This window comes from Triturus cristatus, chromosome 4_2 (genome assembly GCF_964204655.1).
Source record: "Triturus cristatus chromosome 4_2, aTriCri1.1, whole genome shotgun sequence".
NCBI lineage: Eukaryota > Metazoa > Chordata > Amphibia > Caudata > Salamandridae > Triturus > Triturus cristatus.
In genome coordinates, this window is record NC_140586.1 from 649,240,939 (window position 1) to 649,260,608 (window position 19,670).

A 19,670-nucleotide genomic window follows, 5' to 3' on the forward strand; every position below is an offset into this window, starting at 1 on the left:
TTCAGAACACAGTAGTGACCTTTGGTAAATTATGAATATCAAACGTCTTTACACAAATTTCAAATTAATTTAAACCCACATATTCTTCATCAGAAAAGTCAGGCAAATCTCGAATACTTCTTGGCCCTCACATTCGAAATAGTGCGCAAGTAGGGTTCACTCTTTAGTGAAGTGCACATACCATAGAATAATGATTAAAAACTTTTTTCTGCTTTGCCCAATGTAGAACAGGATCACATGAATAGATAGCAGAAAACTGGAAGAGCATTTACATTTGCAACGGGAGAGGATGCAGCATAACAGCTAGAGCGGTCGACCTCGAACCTACCAGTTTGAGTCTCCGCAGGATGCTCAACATCCTGATATTCTGGGCAAATCACTTAATCTCCTCATGCCTAACAAAATGAATATGTCTGTCTGTAATGCAACTGATGCTCATTTAAAGCGCTCTGTTACCTCGGGTCGAGTTTGCACTATATAAAAATTAATAAAAATATCAAATCTGCGTGATTGAAACACCTAATAAAGTCATGCAAAACAAGAGAAATTAGACAAAAAATGTGCACTAAATAAAAGAAATAAACACCGGAATCCGAAAACATACCCGAGACCAGTTTGTTCATTGCTTTCCAGGGGCGAATAGGTTATTTAAGTGATGTTTGTTATCAGGAACTTACTACCACCTCTCTTGTGCAGCGCGCTAATGTCTCTGGGTAAAGTCTGCTCCTCATAAAAACTGCCATCAAGTTTTGATCTTTATTACAATGAGGTTTAAACCATACGCTCCAATGATGTAAATATAGTGCCTCCAGTTTGATATTCTACTGCCGACGTCTTACGCTTTTATGTAAAAAGAGGGTGGGATGTGTTTACCATTTTTCTAATACATGTTTTTATTAAGTTTTTACAGAACTTCATTAACCTTAACATCACATAAACATGTAATTTAACTACGCTTCCCTCATGCGGTATACCTACCTCCCATTCCTTTTTTTACAGTCAGAATTGGAAGAGAGGATCGCGGTCTACTCAAGACACATAACAAAAGAGAGAGGGCAGCTTTATTATGGCAATTTGCCTTGTAAATTAAGGTGGTGGGTCAGCTTTTCAAAATAATGCAAATGTACTAGCAGACCATAGGCTGGCTGTCGCACGCTCCACTTTCTCACTGGTGAGCAATGTGTGCATTCCCGGAACATTTGTTCTCCGTTTCCCAGCATTGCCTGTGTCCTTTCCTGACTCCTCCCGTTTGGTTTCGCCCCGGCTGCTCTCACCGTTATTCTTACATTGTGAGTTTTCTATCTCCGCAGCACGGAGACACTCGCACCCTTTTCATGGGGGTCTGCTAAGGTACTACTCACAAAGCACCAACCAACGGAAACTAAACTACCCGTAGGCGAACACTTCTGGGGCGCCATGGTCGTCTCTTCCGGGGCAGCAGCTGGAGGAGGACTCTTCCGGGATAGGCGAACCTTCTTCTTCGGGGCATCATCCTTTCTAGCCAATCACAGGATTGATGGCGAACTATAGTCACCAAGGCCCGCCCAGTATCTGTACGTAGCCTGTCAATCACTGTGAACTCGCTTTTCCTTTCACCGCCCCTTGTCTTCACTTCTTGAACTTGGTTAGAGTAGAAAGGAAAGCTGAGACAATCGGATTTTACGGTCTTCTGGTGGGATGCGCAAGGTAAGTTCTGTACTTTCTGCTCGTTTTGGGACGGGTTTTCCTGTGATAGGTGTTGAATGGTAAACCATTACGGTAACCTGTGCTCATCAGTGACATACGTATATGGAAAATGTCCGGTGTGAGGGCTAACGGTGGACTTGAACTGTGCCTCTTGTGGGTTTTTTCTTTCTGTGTGGCTGTGAAGTAATGTGAAGCATAACCTTATGGCGAAGCTGATGGTCAGATGGTGTGGTGTTCTGGCAGAGAACACCACACACTGATTTGGGGTGTTTGAGTTGTTTTTTCTCCGAGGGGGGTATATTTTCCCTGTAGACGCATCGGGTCCTTTCGTAGTCAGTCGGGTTTGGGAAGGGGAAGTTTTGCGGGAGTCAGCCCCCATCCACATACAAGTAAATAACAACAATTCTCTCCACTTTGTTGGCTCGCTCGTTAATAACAATTATCACACGGCGTGGCATATTCTCTATTTTACCATTTAAAAGGAAGTCCGCCCTTCCAGCCTCCACACTCTGCTTAGTCATGCAGAATATACATTTGGAGAGCAAAAATGTCAACACTGAATGAGTGTTTCCTCCTTTGCACTCTTAAAAATCTGGTTTGTTTGTTTGCAAGAATGTGTTGTGGAATCATATTTAGCTTTGTGTTACGCAAATATATACATTCAGTACTTGGCGACATGTACTTAGTTGATTGACCCTTTCAATAAGAGTACACCGAATCATTCAGAGCACACCACAGGTTATTTACCGAGCAGCAGCAGCACAGCAATTGAATTTGGGTATAGTCACAATGTCATCTTATAACTGACTGCACATATTGACGGTCATCATATCATACCTAGGTTTATGTATAGTTATTATAACCCATTCTAATCAACTTGCGTGTGTGTGTGTGTGTGTGTGTACATGCACACGCATACTTGTCAGAAAACTATATGCTTACAAAGCCGCAGTACCACACTATAGTCTTATAAACGCTCATGGATACTTGTAATGAACCGACACGTTTAGAGCTTCAATGCAAATTTTTCATGAGCACACACTCCTATGCAGACACCATGCACATTTCTAAGAAACTCTCCTTTGTGTATAATGAACCTACGTCTTTCAAATCAACGACCATGGTTATAACAACTCACTCTTCACGGGAAACATGCATGATTCGAGTATATTTCATGTGTGTTTATTGGCCTTAGTATTCTTCTTCTAAAATGTAAAATTATTTTCTTGTTAAGCGTTCGTAGATGCGTGTTCACTGTATAGGTTAGTTTTAATAGTCGGCATTTGTGTCGCGTACCCAAACACTGTTGCAATATCCTTGCATCTGCCGAAAGTTATTGCAATGCTGTGCTCCAGCCTGTTGATTATTTTTTCGTATTCGTTATCCAAAGGAAGTGGAAAACGACATGTAAGGCTTTTTTCCCAATAAAATGACGACAGAGGACCGCTGCCCCACCTGTACACACTGAAATCTGCAGGCACTGGCCCACCTGCAGACACACTGGCCCACCTGCAGACACACTGGCCCACCTGCAGACACACTGGCCCACCTGCAGACACACTGGCCCACCTGCAGACACACTGGCCCACCTGCAGACACACTGGCCCACCTGCAGACACTAGCCCGAAGGGATGAAGCCTTTCTGGCCAGAAGCGACTTGACACTGTGCTTGCTGAACCGGAAGAGAGCAAATACCCGGTTTGTCATTAAAGCACATCCAGCCACAGTTTCAACTTTCACAGGCTGATGGGAAGACGCACGGTTTTTATGCAAACGCACGTTATCAAATGTGATTTTTTTTTTTTAGGTAACACGTTTACAACGAAGAAAAGATAATGAGGAAGTTCAACATGTTCTCAGTTAGTGTATAATTAGATCTTTCTTTAAACAGTTATTTTGCCAAGATGGCTCAAAATGTAATGGCTATGTTCTTTTCAGACCCCATATTCCTCTGGAATGTCATGTTTTCTCAGGCGAGGCTTTGACAATGTTAACACGTCAATAGGTAGTGTTTCATCCATTTTCATTATGATTGACTGTCACCTGTTTAATTGTTTAAAAACCAACAAAGGCATGTGGTTGTTGGTAGGCATTGTCCCCCAGCTTCGTTAATCGTGTGGTTGGTAACTGGTGCTCACACCTTATCGCAGGTTGTGCCTGTGAAGGTGAGCTAGACTCCTTGAGTGATGCTTCTGTTTTGTGATTGCTGGAACAAAGTTAAACATATCTTTTAGCAGCAAAATACCAGTATGCAGCTTTTATTTATGTATCGGAGAATTTATTAAAGCCTTAGGTGCTAATACCACTCTCCACTAGCCACAGTGAACCCCCGTATGTTTGTCCCTCTTCCTTAAATGGTGATGTGATTTTTGCATCTCCTGGCCTCTCAGTCCATGAAAAAAGATGGTCAGTGTTGTAGGTACATCCACAAGTGGTCTTCAGCCCAGATACGGTCCTCCTGCAATACACCCTTAGTCCTAATGGCTTATCTAAATCTTTTCACTTGCCATGTAAAACGTCTTTGGGGTTCGAGAAACAGAGGCTCTCCGCATTGGGATGTTTTTTGCATGTACTCTCAAACCTTTTGGGACACCTGAGATCAAGGTAGGTGCACAAAAAAATATAATTTCGATTAGAAACTCTCATTGCTGTTTCAAGGAATCGTGAATGATTGACATTTTTCTCGCAAATGGATTTGCACACACAAAATTCTTCCATTATGGTGGAATGTCTGTATGCGCAGTTCTAATACAAGGGGCAGATTTTTCAGCTGTTTCTGTGCTTGTCCACCAACAAACCACCGTGAACACTTACACACTTATTAGTTTGAGGGTACTCACCAAATAATTAGCAAATATATCCTCACCCTGGAAAAACATACTGATTTTATTTCTTGCAAATGCAGGCAGTAAATGTGTTTGTAAGGCGCCAGCAATAAATAAATCCTCTTAAAATTGAAGGGAATTTGGGGGGAGTGTGAGTTCTCATTAGCAAATAATATTTTCCCAACAGTAAAAGAAAAAGAGTACATTTTAAAAGTACAAAAACCTTCCACATTTAAGATGCTGGTACAGTGCCACATGTAGAAATAGTTGAGTACTCCAGTATCTACACTTGTGTAGATTTTTTTTAATTCTCATGAAAGTATTTTTGAATTCCCAAAACTTTGGAAATCTACTTAAAATGTAAAAGTAATTCTTTATGAGCAACGGTACAATGTCTTGTTTCTGTAAGTTTCGTGAATTGCACCCTAAATGTACGTAGGTATTATTACAAATGTATTTCATGTGGGTAGAGCTGAGGCATTTTAGTTTTAATAGAGCATGGTACATATATTTAAAAATTAAATTGCATTTGATGGTATACCATTTCTTCTTCTACAGATTAGTAAAGCCCTTTATATATGCGAAACATATTGATCCTGAAGTTATGTTTTGGAGAGTAAAATAACATGCTTCCCACGAGCACAAGTTTGAATATATACATTCTCAGAAGCAAATTAAAAGGTTTGTTAATATTTTGTCAAGTTTTCATCACTAGTGAAGCACATTTCTTCCATTTGCAAAGTCTTGTAGTACTGTGTCGTTACTCTGAGAGTATTGTAGAAAGCACAAATAATGTTTTACCTTTTGCAATAAACAATAACTGCACCAGTAGTGAGTGAGATTGCACAAGAGTTATCATCTAGGTTGAGGCTGCATACCTCATTCTTGGCGCTACCACTTGTATAATTCTTCCTAACAGCTGGGCATTTGATTGCAGATGTGGTGATTTTTTTCCAGCAAACTTGTTGTCCTTATGTGGCTGAGCTGTTTAATTTGTTGGTCTGTCATCTCCTGTCACACTCCCCACATCTTGTAGTTGAAACTTGGCTTGATTGTTTTACTTAGTATTGTATGCATTGTTCATGAGTTCACATTTACTGTATATACATATTGGTTCGTTTGTTCGGTTGGTATTTGTTTTCTTTCTTTTATCTTTTGTCTGCTTTTCATAGAATTGTTGTTCCATCTCACAAATTTCCTGCAAAACTTTTTGACAAAAGAATTCTATCAATAAATCATATTATTATCATTTAACATTAAAATGCATGGGGGGCCTTTATGTAGGTTTTTGTGAAGATGCGATGGCCCTTCAAGAATTTTGACGGTCCCTGTTAAGGTGGGCTCAGGTCTGTAGAAGCTGGACTTACTGCTCCTTGATCCCTAGCCTGTGGCAAGGGACTTCTTCTCAAGTAAACAAAATGGCTCAATGTATATTTCTTTTGCTATTTGGAACACCACAAATGTGTTATCATGGGGTCGATACTCGTAGCAATAGAAACCATTTATTACTGCCTCTTATATAACAAAATGTACTGACCGGAGTAGTGGTCAGTTACTCCATCTTTTAACAGAACTTAATCCCATGCTGAAGGGACACTGTGGAAAGTGGCACATAAAGCCATATAGCGTGTTTCGTAAAATGTACATTTACTTCTAGAGGTTTAATCTCACATTTGGTATAAATGTAGGATACTTTGGGAATTTCCAGAAAATTCCAGGGTTGCTCCTGAAAAGTTGTAGCAGTCACAAATTTCTAGGAGTGCATACTTTTACACATGTGTAAATGTACCTGATGTACATTATAAAGGTTGTATGACGGAACAACGCAGAGAAATACTCTGCATGCCTGTACCATGCATTTTTTTTATCCCTCACTTTTTTGGAACGCATATGCTTTTACAGCGTATGCCTTTACCACGCATTGTTTTTATTTAGATATATAAACAATGTATTTGTTGGGGGGGAGACCCCTCACACCCCTGAACTTATCTTAAATGCGTGGTAAAAGCATATGCATTCTAAAACCATGGGGGTAAAGGTACAAGGTGGTAAAAACCTCTTTCCAAAGGTTTTTTCCCCATTATAAATGCCTAAGAAAAATGCCCTTGCTAATATTTTTCCCCGCACTGAGATATCTTACCCAAAGTTTTGTAGTGCTTCCTGCCCATTCCGGCTACAGCTTTACATCTGCCCTGGACAAGAATACATCTTTGACTGTATCCAGGGTGGAAATGTGCCTTGCAAACACTTGAGAATGCCCACAAACTCGCAGGATTTTGAGTGTTCACTATCCTTCTAAGGCAAACCTGCCCTGGAATGCTCATTTCCCTTTCCCTGGGAGCTGATTTAGTCACAATTGTATATTAACATAATACATGCATGTAAATCCCTTTAAGCGGAAATTCACATTTGGTGGTTACATCACATGAATTTACACTAGTAAAATAAGCCATTTGCTCACTTTAATATAGGTGCACAAATGGCTTTGCCACTGGGAACCAACGTAAGAGATAAAAATAGTGTGCATGCCCTGAATACCTGTAACATTTTGCACTTTGTGATTGTAGGAAAACCGTGACAGAATTTCTAGAGGTTATTAGACATATATTTCTACTGTCGAAAATCCCATATTTATGAAGAATCGTGGCTCACGCATTACATTATGTACAACTATATACTGATAATACCTGGTGTAAGAAATTGGATTGTTAGTCAAGAGGGTTAACTACCCATCATGATTAATAATTGCTATCCTTGTCAGGGTGAACCCTCGAAGTCACTAAATTAACCTGAGCTCAACTGTCTGGTAGCTGTGACACTGAACATACAGTGTTAACTTAGGGCAATGTGTATAGTAATTATGCAATAGCAAAATGGTAATCAAGCCAAAACACAACACTATACAAATCTCCAACAGAATTAGAAAAATAGAGTGCATTTTAATAAAGAAAATGAAACCAAAATTACAAAAATCCGATAAGGTGAATCAGATATGATGTTTTAATAAAGGTTTTAACCAAAAATTGTGCCAGAGAGTGTTAAGTGCCAACCGAGGTCATTTGGTTGAAGGTGGGACATAGGCGTGATTTCAGACGGACCGCAATTGAGTGCGGGTCGGATACAGAAATGAGGTTCGCTCCAGTTAGAGGTTTGACCTTGGAACTTAGTATAAAAAAATGGAAGTCCAAAGTCTTTAGCATACAAGGCAGAAGGCTTTAGCCAAAGAGGGCCCCATGGGGCTAGATGGCCATTGGACACGGTCCCAGTGAAGCTGTTGGTTTTTGGGGGGAAAACTCTAAGCAGGATAAATTTTGATTTTCACACCCAGAGAATGTCCTTCGCCAGCCAAATACTTTTGTGCCTTCACCCAGTCAAGATCTCTACATTTGCACCTAGTCACTTTTTGGAAGCTTGGAATTCTTCAGCAGGGCAAAGCTGTAGGCTATGGCTAACGAAAGCTCCATGAGTCGGGATACATTCTCATTGATGTTCCTCTGAATCAAATTTCCTACTGCGGAGAAGCTCAGAGAAAGGTGACTCTTCAGCCCAGTTACAGTGCATCTCAGTCGAATCTGCTCGGTAGGTTTGTCCCGGTACTCTGAATTTCTTGAAGGTGAAAACGTTTCCAAGTCCCGTATTTTCAAGGGTGGTAGGAGAATCCAGCCAGACACAGGCCAGGGTTCCAGGACCTCAGGAACAGCACATGGGGGTTAGGACTCACTCCAGCAGAAGCCAAAAGCAGGTCCAGGGCATTGTCCAGATGGGGAATTGATGAGCTGGGCAATTGATGAGCTGGGCAGTTACAGGAATGGCCTCTTGTAGCTTGTTGTATCCCTGTAGCCTGAATAGGACGTCAGCCTTATGACCCTTGGGGCCCACTTCTTTTTCCTGGGTACAAGAAGGAGTAGATGCAGTCCATCAGGGCTTCTTTCAGGCCACAGACCGCAGGTCCAGTTTTCTTCTGATCTTCCTCAGGTTCAGAAAGTGTTCTGAAGAGGGTGTCCGGCGATGCCACATTTATGCCTAGCACTGGTTTTGTGGGTGGGACTAACTCCTGGGTCCTTCCTAATCAATGATTTAAGGTTCCTAGGGTAACTCTAGGCACTTTTGCAGCAGTTCCTGTCTGTCAGACTGAAAATATTCCCACAGTGTCCTTCACTTACTAAATCCAAGATGGTGAAACACTTCTCCCCTTGTGCAGAGCCTGTCTGCCCACCCAAAGGTGTGGGCAGGGTTGTGCGTAGCCCCTCCTCTGTGGTCACTCCAAACCACTTCTGGGGGAAGATCCCCTGCTGCTGGGATAGGTTCCTGTCTAGCTGGTGCAACAAACAAGGGGCCTGCAAAGGTGTAATTTGACTTCTGCCTGTTACAGAGAGGGGGGTTCCTTTTGAAGTAAAGTAAGTTCCTGGGCACAGCCTAAGTGGTCATCCTGCCAGAGGAATAAAAACACCTCTCCACACCCAGGCCTTTGTCTCTGCTCTGGGAGCAGTATTCACACTTCATCAGGGCACTCGGAGGGCTGCAGTTAGAAGCTAAGCAGGGAAAAAGTAACTTTCTAAATGTTACTTTTCCTTAATATTGATCAAAATTTGATTTCTTAAAGAGTTGTTGAGTCATATTTTGAGTTGGGTCCCTTCCCTGAGAAAGCAGCATTATATATTTAATACAGCTTCCCTGTGTTTCTTTATGGACCAGCAAGCCTTCGTAAGGGGAAAATGGCTTTTGAGTGCTAATCACTGGAAGGCATGTTAACAATAAACCTCTACATGTTCTACTTTTAAATACCATGCACCCTGCCTTATGGGCTAAATGCCTACCTAGGTGTGACATATTCATATTTAAAAGGAATGGTTTGATCTTTCAAAAGGACTATTTTGACAGTTCGAATTGCAGTTTTTACACTGCTACAGTCAGGCCACTGTGGTAGGCCTGAAGTCCTGTTTGCACTGCTGCGTCAAGGGGTTGGCCGCAAGTGTATTGTAATAAGGTATAACTTTATGTTTAAAAAAAAACAAAAAAACGAAATCCACTGAAAAAAACAAAGGTTAAAGTGGAGTTCTATCTGAGACAGGTAGTAAGATAATCAAGAAGGCAAGGACTGCAGGCCCCTGTAGAACCAGGGGATCTGCCACATAGTAAATAGCAACAGCTCTTGATATTTTTACATAGCAAGGAACATTGAAGAGCTATTCATACATCATCTGTCAAGGAACCCCCCCCCCCCTTCCCAACACCCACCCCCCCAGACCGCACCACCACCAGAGTCCACCAGCACTATCTCTATACAAATAGTACACAGCGCCACACCTGACACTCAAATAGGCCCCAAGTCTCCATCTGGAGGGACCGGGTCAAGGAAAATGCCTCTATAATCAGCCCACCGCTTCCAGATCTTGAAGTGTTTCCGAGGACACCCACGCGCCTTAAAGATCGGCAACTCCAGGCACATATTGAAATCTAAACCTAGTTTCCAAACATTAAGAGAGGGAGCCGCCGGGGCCTTCCATGCCCGGGCGAGATCCCGCTTGGCTGTTGTTAGGCCCAGAAGCAGCAAGTGGCGTTTATAGATATTACCCCCAATAGCGGCCATAATGTGGAGCAACACCAATTTGGGGTCTACTGGAAGATCCCTGCCCAACACCTCCGACAGGCACCCTAACACTTCCCCCCCCCCCCCCACCCCCCCCCCCCCCCAAACCAGCACACTGCAGGGCAGTGCCAGACCGTGTGCACCAAAGACCCCACCTCTCGCCCACACCTAAGGCAGTCCAGGGAGGCTATAAGACCCGCCCGCCCGCCACAGCCGCTGCCGAGTGTAATATGTCCTGTGGAGATACCGAAATTGGACGAGACGCAGTCGGATCGCTATACTAGCTTCACGGGGGGGAGGCCAGGCCCTCCCTCCAATCCGTCTCGTCCAACGGCCCCACATCCGTCTCCCACCGCTCACGCAGACCCTGCAGGGACGGAGCACTATGAATCACCATAGACTGATAGATTTTAGAGACTTTCTTTTCTTGGAGATTCCCCCATAAACATCTTAGCCTCAAGGGGACTGAATTCAGGGATAGATTGCATACCCTCCAGTCTAGGGGCGAGGGCGTGGCGCAGCTGGAGGTATTTAAAGAACTACGTCTGAGGCGTTTGATACTCATGCTGAAGTCCCCAAAGGATTTTATCACACAGCCCTTAACCACCGATTCCAACGTGGAGGTACCAATCCTGTCCCAACCCCTAAATCCAGAGGGGGTCGCCAACTGAGGAAGCAGCCCGTTCTGCCACAACTGGGTCTCTCGGGTAAGCCTACCCCACCAGCCAATATGACGTAAAGCCCGACGCCACACCTGAAACACCACCTGAGTGACCGGTGGCAGTGCCTCTCGCAACGCAGTCGCGTAAAGTAGGGTATGTACCGTATGGGGGTCCATGAGACGCCTCTCCACCGCATACGCCGGGTCACCCCTATCTCCATACCACCATTCGTTTAGGACCAATAAATGGGAGGCGTAATAATAGGATAAGAGATCAGCGGTAGCCAGTCCCCCATCATATACCGGCAGAAAGCAAACCCGCAGCGATACCCTGGCCAGGCCCCCTTCCCACAGAAAGTGACTCAGCACAGCATTAACCTTCCGAAACCAACTGGGAGGAATCTCCTATGGGTGGTTTTGGAGCTGGTAAAGAAGTCGAGGCAGTGCCACCATCTTAAAGATGGCAGAGCGGCCACAGATGGTGAGAGGCATACGCGCCCAGAGCTTAACATCTCAACATACTTTCTCCCATACCGGCACTACGTTGCGCTCCCAGGCGATCGTCTGCACATCGGTCAGAAAGACCCCCAGATATTTCAGCCCCCCGGCCGCAAAACGTAATGATGCCGTCCACTCGCCCTGTACGTCCCGACCGCCCAGTACCCAAAGGGTGGATTTCCTCGGGTTCATGTTTAATCCTGACGTCTCCCCAAAGACCTGCATTATGCGGAGCAGCCGTGGTCCCGTTTTATCCAGATCCGAAAGGAAGAACAACACGTCGTCGGCATAGAGGGCAATCCGATCCGAGAGTCCATGTTCCCACTCAAACCCTGTGTATTGCGCATCCATACGAACCCAGGAGGCCAGCAGTTCCATGGCTAAGGCAAAGAGGTAAGGCGACAAGGGACAGCCCTGTCGTGTCCCCCGGTGCACCGGGAATCGTGCCGAGGTCGCCCTTGCCACCTGAACCGAGGCCGTAAGATCCGCATACAGAAGCGTTAAATAGGATAGGAAGCGTGGCCCCAGGTTGAGACGCTGCAGCAAGGCAAAGAGATAGCGCCAACTAAGAGAGTCAAAAGCTCTATCTATGTCGGCCAAAAGGAGAGCTGCCCGAGCCTCTCGCCGCTGGACTGCAGCAATCGCCACATGTGCACGCCGGATGTTGTGACGCGTTGACCTATGTGGCATAAACCCAGCCTGGTCCGGATGGACCAGAGTATGAATATATGGCAAGAGCCTGTTGGCCAGGGCCTTGGCAAGAATCTTCGCCTCCACATTAAGAAGGGAAATCGGCCGATAGGAGGCATGTTGTTCAGGGGGGCGGCCCGGCTTATGGAAGACGACAATCTCTGCATGCCGCCAGTCGGCCGGCAAAACCCCCCGCTCACAGGCATCCTCCACCACCGCATGATAATGGGGTCCCAGTTGCATAAAGTATTTTCTGAAGAACTCACTCGGGAACCCGTTCGGGCCCGGGGCCTTCCATAGGGACAAGCTCCCCAATGCCGTCCCCAACTCATCCACCGTCAGCGGTCAGTCCAAGTCTGCATGCGCCTCATCCGAAAGGGCTCTAGGGGGAAGATCATCGAGGAACCGATCTACAAGCCCCCCGGGTAGGGTCTTGCGCGATCCATACAACTCCGCATAGTATGCTGCAAAGCTCGGCGCCAGGGTCTGTCAGCACACGCCCCTCTCCATCAGTGATCCCCGGGAGGGCCTGTGATTGATGCTGCCCCTGACACAGCCTATAAAGCATTGTCTCTGACCCACTGATAAACCCGGCTCCTCGTAGCTAACCATGCCTGCCTCGCCTCGTTCATCAAAAGCGAGGCGTTTGTTTGCTGGGCATATTGCAACTGACGCCGTGCGGTACCACCTAACTCCCCTCGGCTTCGACTCTCAAGTTCCCTAATCTCGCCCTCCGCCCGGACCAACCCCGCATCACGCGCTCGTCGGGCCGCCGCACTATATGAGATTTCAACTCCACGCAGCGTAGGTTTCCAAGCTTCCCATAAGATATCAACCCCCGACACTGAGCCCACATTCCGAGCCCAGTAAAGATCCAGAGCCTCCGTCATGCGGGCGCAGTAGTCTTCCTGCTGAAGATGCCAACCCGAAAGGCGCCAGCGAAAATGCCCACTGAACCCCCCCCGAGCCGCAGACTTAAGCGAGACCGTGGAATGATCCGATAAACCACGTGGGAGGATATCCGCCTCCACCCCCGTGCCACCGCGGCCTCTGAAAGGAAAATGTAATCTAGTCGAGAAAATGACCTATGAACGGCAGAGAGGTAGGTATACGCCCGTGTATTCCCATGAAGCCGCCGCCACGCATCCACCCAATTAAGACCGTCAGCCAACGCCTGTAGTTTGGTTGGGCGATCGTCCCCTCTCGCACCACTCCCTGAACAGCGATCCCGTGACACCACCATAACAATCATTCCAGTCACCGCCCACTATACCTGCTGCAAACGGCATCTCTGCTCATACAGTCATAATCTTTTCAGCCAGGGTCCATGATAATGGGGGTGGGGCATAGACACTCCCGAAAATCACTACTTCCGCCCCAATCTTTCCTTGAACAAAGATATACCGCCCTTGCGTATCCGCCCATAAGCGCGTGTGTGTATATCGGACCCGCTTGTGAATGAGTATGGCCACACCACGGGAACCCCTGGTGAACCCAGAATGAAAGACCTGCAGGTACCCATATCTCTGAAGACAGGGAGCCTTAGTACCCAGGAGATGTGTTTCTTGCAAAAACAGTACATCCGCCGACGCCCGCTTGGCATACTGCAGGACTGCCCCCCGTTTAATCTTGTCAAGCAGGTCTCTAACGTTCCAACTCAAGACTCGGAGTACCGCAGGTCTCCCATCGACCCTAGTAGCTGTATCTGCCATAATCAGTCAATGTAGTCCACTGAGCCCCATCCAAAAGCATCCCAATTCCATTCATCTCTGGCAGCTCCCACAGGTGTGTGCGGTCCAACAAACCCCATAACCCCAACAACAACAATTCCAACCCCCCACCCCATACCTCAAAACCACTGAAGTACCTGTCGCAGTGGAGAGCATCGCCAGACCCCAACCTTGGATCTCCGACCCCCCCACCAATGGATCCCCAAACACAACCCCACCAACAAGTCGCAGGTGGTACAGCGGCACCTGCCCGTTACGTACTCTCCCAACCCAGGACCCCCCCCCTCTCCACACACATCAATTACAACACAGTCTACAATGTGATAGAGTACCCGCCAATACGGCCACTGCAATCAAGGGGTGGAAGGTGGACGCCCAGCAGCTCCCCCAGCTCCAGGCCGCATTCCACCGGATTTGGAGCGGCGGCGAGACCTGGACCGCCGGACCCGACCCGTCTCGTCTTCTGCCGGCAGCCAGTCTTAGATGCCTCATCGTGCGAGGAAGTAGAGTCTCTGCCAGGGGGAGTGTGACAACGAAGTTGCACAGTTTCATCCGTCCATTTAAATGCCTCCTCGGGCGTGTCAAAGAACAAGGTCCGGGATTTGTATATCACCCGCAACCGAGCCGGGAGCAACAAGGCGTAGGAGAGCTGGAGTTCCCGCAGCTGGGCCTTAGCCGCCAGGAAGGATTGACGCTGCTGTTGGACCAACCTCGTATAGTCCGGGAAGATAAGAATGCGGGAATTTTCAAATTGGAGTGGTTCCTTTGCCCTGTCTTGCCGGAGGATGACGTCTCGGTCATGGTAATTAAGGACCCTGGCGATCACCGGTCGCGGTCGGGCTCCCACCGGCGGTTTTTGGACCAGCGCTCTATGCGCCCGCTCCACCACGAAGCAGCCGGAAAGAGTGTCCGGGGGGAGCCAGGACACCAGCCACTCCGTCAGGAAATGCTCCATGTTGGTACCTTCGCATCCTTCCGGAAATCCTATGAAGCGCAGGTTATTGCGGCGAGCCCTCCATTCCGCATCTTCGACTCGGCCCACTAAGTTCTTATGGGAAGATTCCAGGGCCGCCATCTGTTCTTTAAGCGTCGCCACGTCGTCCTCCACACCCGAGACCCTAGTCCTGTCGCAGCAATGTTACGTCGCAGCCCACCGCACCAATCTTCGCATCTAACATGTCCCTGGACTGGGTAATGGCCGCCAGCAGGGCTGCATTGTCCGGAGCCGCCGAGGCCACACCCCCGGTCGGGCCCGTAAACTTGTCGATAGGCCCCTGTTTGGCCGGCGCCCCACCAGCTCTATCCTTGGTCATGCTGCGATCGTCTCTCACCCCCCGCGCCTGTGCACACACCAGGGGACCCCCGGCCACAGAGTCCAGACCAAGACCAAGAGTTTGCTGCCCCCACTCCAGGCGCACTGAGAAGCGTCAGCCAGGTCCCCGAAACACAGCCGAGAAAGGAGGCCCCCGGCGGGGCGAATGAAGGCCAAAACAAGCTGCAGTCCCCGGAGTGTGGCTCACCTCCCGCAGCGCACTGCTGGCCCCTTTGCCACCACGCACCACCAGCAAGACCCTCCTCGACCGCCGCGACCCGAAATGGCCGCCGAGCATCCGGGCTCTCACTCAAAGCACTTCCAGGAGGGCGGCAAGCGGAAGGGGGGGGGAAAAAAACCAGTCCAGTGCCTCCGTTGCAGGCCCCGTACCGCGACACCATCCGGGGCCCGACCCCACCAGCCGTGATGCTCAGAGTCGCCGCCATGTACCCCCTCCACCACCACGCGGCCCGAAATGGCCGCTGAGCCCCTGGCCCACCAACCGCTGCAGGCACAAGGAAATCGGTGCGCCTCGTGGGGGGGGAGAAACCGCCCGTCGTCGATGGTCACTCACCGCTACTCCCGCGGCACTGCTCTTTGCACCCCCGCCGGGGTATCCGCTGGGCAGCGCCACTCCCGCTGTCGTCCGGATCCAATCCCAGGGAGCCCCGACCTCCGGGCTCCCAGTGCACCTCCATGAGGATCCACCGAAGCCAGCGCTCGCCGCCCCTGTCCGGCGGATGACCGCAGCTCCCGGCTCTCCGCATCCGCCACTCCGTCCGACGGGACGACCGCCTCTGCTGCCCAAATCGAGGCCGCGGCTTCCGAGGCGTGGCAGGGCCAGGCCCCGCTCTCTCTCACCGGCGCTGTCCCACATACTCTGGGAGACGCCGGGGTGCCACCGGATGCTGCCACCAATGGCCACACACCCCCTCCGCTACAGGGGAGAGCCCTGGGTCGGGCAAAAGGATCAATAGAAGGATAATTATCGGCGGGCTGGACGGAGCCGAGCTAAGGCGCGTCCGCCATGCTAGCCTGCCAAGCCACGCCCCAGGTAGTAAGATTTTAACTTGGATATTCACTGAAAAAGCACTACTGTTTAAAAAACATAAAACCAGGGAAATTCACCAGTAATACATCACTGACCTAAGTATAATTTGCACAGCAGTGATGTACTGTTATGACTTCACATATTACATCCATAATGGCATTCTCTGTGGCTGTGTAAGTTATACTTACGTGTAACTGGTGAATTTTCCTGATTTAGTTCAGAGGCTGCATTAAAATTATAGTCTGAGATGACCAATGAGATTGCTAGTTGGTTTTACCATTCTTTGTTTTATATGTGATTGTTCAAAATACGTTGTTTGGAATTTATAATAACACTTTTTCCAGTGAACACCTTTACATAAAGCCTCATTGTTGGATGATGCTTAGGTGAGTGTTGTAATGGTTAATGGCTGTATCTAATGCCCTTATCTGGGTTGGGCGTTATTGTGCAACAGCAGTTGTGCTCTAACTCATGTTTCTGGGTCCCTATTTGTTTTGTGCTTGGTTGAGGTTCCGGCTTGCGCGCTTCGGTCCCAAGCAACTTACAGTTTATTCATAAAAATCCGACCATACTAAAAAAAAAAAAAGGTTTTTTACTCATCAGTCATTTCAGCTCCTTATGGTGTGACATACTAGCCAAGATAATCTGCATCATTAAAATGTACCCGTGTGGAAACCTAAAACTTGCCCACTAGGGAGGTGTCAAGTGGTGTTGCATTTCCTCACAATGTATGTATATTTCTCTTGAAAACCAAAGAAAATATGCAAAATGTGGGATTTTGTCTGTGTGAAAGTCGTGATTTTTCACAGCGTTTCACCACGTGACTGTAATGAACTCCTACTTTATCTCTCAAATATTCACTGTCCGGTCACTCATGAGAAAGTTATGCAAGATATGCACTGATATACTAAATGCATGCGAGTTACAGGTGGCTTGCTTTCAGGATGTTCTAGACTAGAGAAAAACCACAGCAAGGTATGCACTACACTACAAAATGCTCACAAGTTACAGGCAAGAAGGTTAGTTACTAGCGCCACTAAAGGCCCGTGAGAAAAAAAAAATACACAAGGGAGTAGGTGTGGGGAAAACGTAAAACTCCGCAAATTGTAGGTAGGCCAGTATGCAGTAACTCTAAAAGATTATTCTCGACAATAAAAACTACACGCACCTCTATCATGGACCAACCGTTTGATGCCTGATGGTCAGTGATCATACATTACTTCAAGGTTAAAGTCCGTCCATCACTCACCTGAGAGAAAATTGCAAGGAAGTATTGTCATTTTAATCAGTTCCAAAGATAATAAAACAAGTAACACTATACCTGCCAAACCATAACGACAACTCGGGCTTTCAATTGCCTGCCAAAGGGAATTTTCAACGAACTCACAGCAAACCTTAATAGCCACTGCAGAATCACTGTCCTGCCAAAGAAAAGGGGTCGAGTGGGTGCGAAGGAACGTGGGACACCTTTGGGCTTATGAGGTGCATGGGAGAAACTAGATGGGGAAGTGGACTATTGCACTGGGCCTTAAAAAGTTAATGCAGTTCCCATTCCTTCAAGGTCAGCCCACTGTAGTACTTTGTCAACAGATCTTCATTCACAGGAGCAGTGCAGTCTACATATATTTCAGTTGGTATCATCCAGTGAAATGACTGCAGTTTATCACCCAACATACTGCTTCTGGTATCTCTCGTGTAACGAGTAAACAAGCATTGGCAAAAAGCCAATAGGCCTGCCGTTCATGTACTAACAAATGTCAACATAGGCGTTAAGAAATTATGTCTGCATGCATTATATGAGCAAATGTCATTTATCACATGAAAGCTTGCCCTACTGGCTATCCAAAAGCTGGGGGAAAAATAGCAAATAATATTGCTTTCAGTGACAAACAGCATAGTTGAGTTTATTTTTCATATTTAAAATAGTTCTGCATGCTATCTAATGGAAGTCCTTCTAGAAGGCGGGATGATATATTCCTAGCTGATAGCATGACGTGAGAGGTTGACAGTGCTCTGGGTGGAGCTAATCCAGTGACCAGTTTATGCATATTTTAAAGAATTAGTAAAAATGTGACATTGAGACAGCTGTGTTGTCACGTTGGACCTATAAAGGCAAGTGTACTTTAAACAGATATTTAAGAAACATTTAAAATAAGCATGCATTAATAGTTGATGTATTTCATCATTCATGGTTATACTACATTGGGGGTCATTTAGTGTGTTAGGGAAGCTATAAAAAATACAGCGAAATGTTTGTAAAGTGGTTTTCAGTGCCCTTAATACTAATTTTAAAACAAAAAAAATCTACATTCTGTGCCTTTTATTACAAGAGCACAAGCAAAAAACTGGTGCTACTTTTACACCAATAGTTGCGGAAAAACAGAAACGAAGCTTACCCACTTAACTCAAAATGTATGGTAATATCATGATTGATGGTTGTGGCAACGCTATTACTAAATTGCAGCATAACAGCAAAAAATCTGACCTTCTGTAAAAAGTTCCATGAGTGAGGCAGTGCTCATTTCACCCAAGTAGCAATGTGGCACAGCTTCACTGTACCTAAACAGCAGAACATTTTCCATCAGTCCCAAAAGAACTTTCACTGATTCCCTAAACGTTCTTCTAACTTGTTAAAGCGGTACATTTTTTCGTGTTGCTTGGCACCATGAAGGGCGTTATGATGACATCCCAGATGTCACCCTGAAACTCCTCCCCAGACTTTCCAGCAGCATTGATATCTGCGAGGAGAAATGTGGCTAAAGAAATAACAGGGATCACAAGTTGGACCTTGAGGATCCCCTCAATGGAAAATCAGCAATTACTGGGGAAATCAGTTATTCCATTCCTGATTTGTCCCAGTATTTCACCTTTGGCCTCCATCTGCTTGCAGCAGGCAGAGTCCCTGCCCTAGCACTGAGGGGTAGTAAGGAGTGTCTGGGGTTCAGGGAAGGGTAAAGTTAAAGGATAGTAAAGGATTTTTAGAGTTCAGGCAAGGTTAGCATTAAGGGATATCAAGGGGGATCTTTAGGGTTCAGGGAAGGGTAGTGGTAAGTAGTAGTAAAGGTTTTGTAGGGTGCAGGGATGGGTAGTTTTAAGGAGTAGTAAGGGAATTTTTGAGTTCAGGGAAGGTTAGTGTTAAGGGGCATTTAAGGGTTTTGTAGGGTGCAGGGAAGGATAGCGTGAGGGTTTTTTAGGGTAAGACTAACACTAAGTGGTAGTTAAATTTTTTTAGGATTCAGGGTTGGGTAGTGTTAATGAGTAGTAAGGGGATTTTGGGGTTCAGGGAAGGTTAGCATTAAGCGGAAAGTGGTTTTTAGGGTTCAGGAAAGGGTAGTGTTCGGAAGAGGTTTTTAAGCTTCAGGGAAGGGTAACAATACCAAAGGATTGTAAAGGGTTTTTAGGGTTCAGGGATGAGTAGTGTTAGGGGTTAATAAGGAGATTTTAGGGTTTATGGATGAGTAGCATTAAGGGGTAGTAAGTATTATGGATGGGTATGTTTTAGAAGTAGTAAGGGTTTATTAGAGTTCAGGAATGGGTAGCGTTGAACAGCAGTAATGACTTTTTAGGATACAGGTAAGTAGCATTAAGGGACAGAAAGGGACTTTAAGGATTCAGGGAAGTGTAACA

General features: G+C 46.6%; 1 protein-coding gene across 4 annotated transcripts in view; it reads left to right on the forward strand.

Moving 5' to 3' along the window:
- The first annotated feature begins 1,294 nt into the window (after positions 1 to 1,294).
- Positions 1,295 to 19,670, forward strand: part of JAK1 (Janus kinase 1) — a 647,675-nt gene continuing 629,299 nt past the window's right edge. The window contains exons 1-2 of one of the 4 annotated variants that reach the window (XM_085602373.1): positions 1,568 to 1,686; positions 5,070 to 5,192. Coding sequence is in view for 1 of the 4 variants with exons in the window: in XM_085602371.1 (XP_085458497.1) it covers positions 1,678 to 1,686 (9 nt within the window). In the remaining 3 variants the exon portion in view is untranslated. Of the gene's footprint in view, positions 1,687 to 5,069; positions 5,193 to 19,670 lie in introns of all 4 variants that reach the window. The other 3 variants (XM_085602374.1, XM_085602371.1, XM_085602375.1) reach the window with 3 other exon arrangements.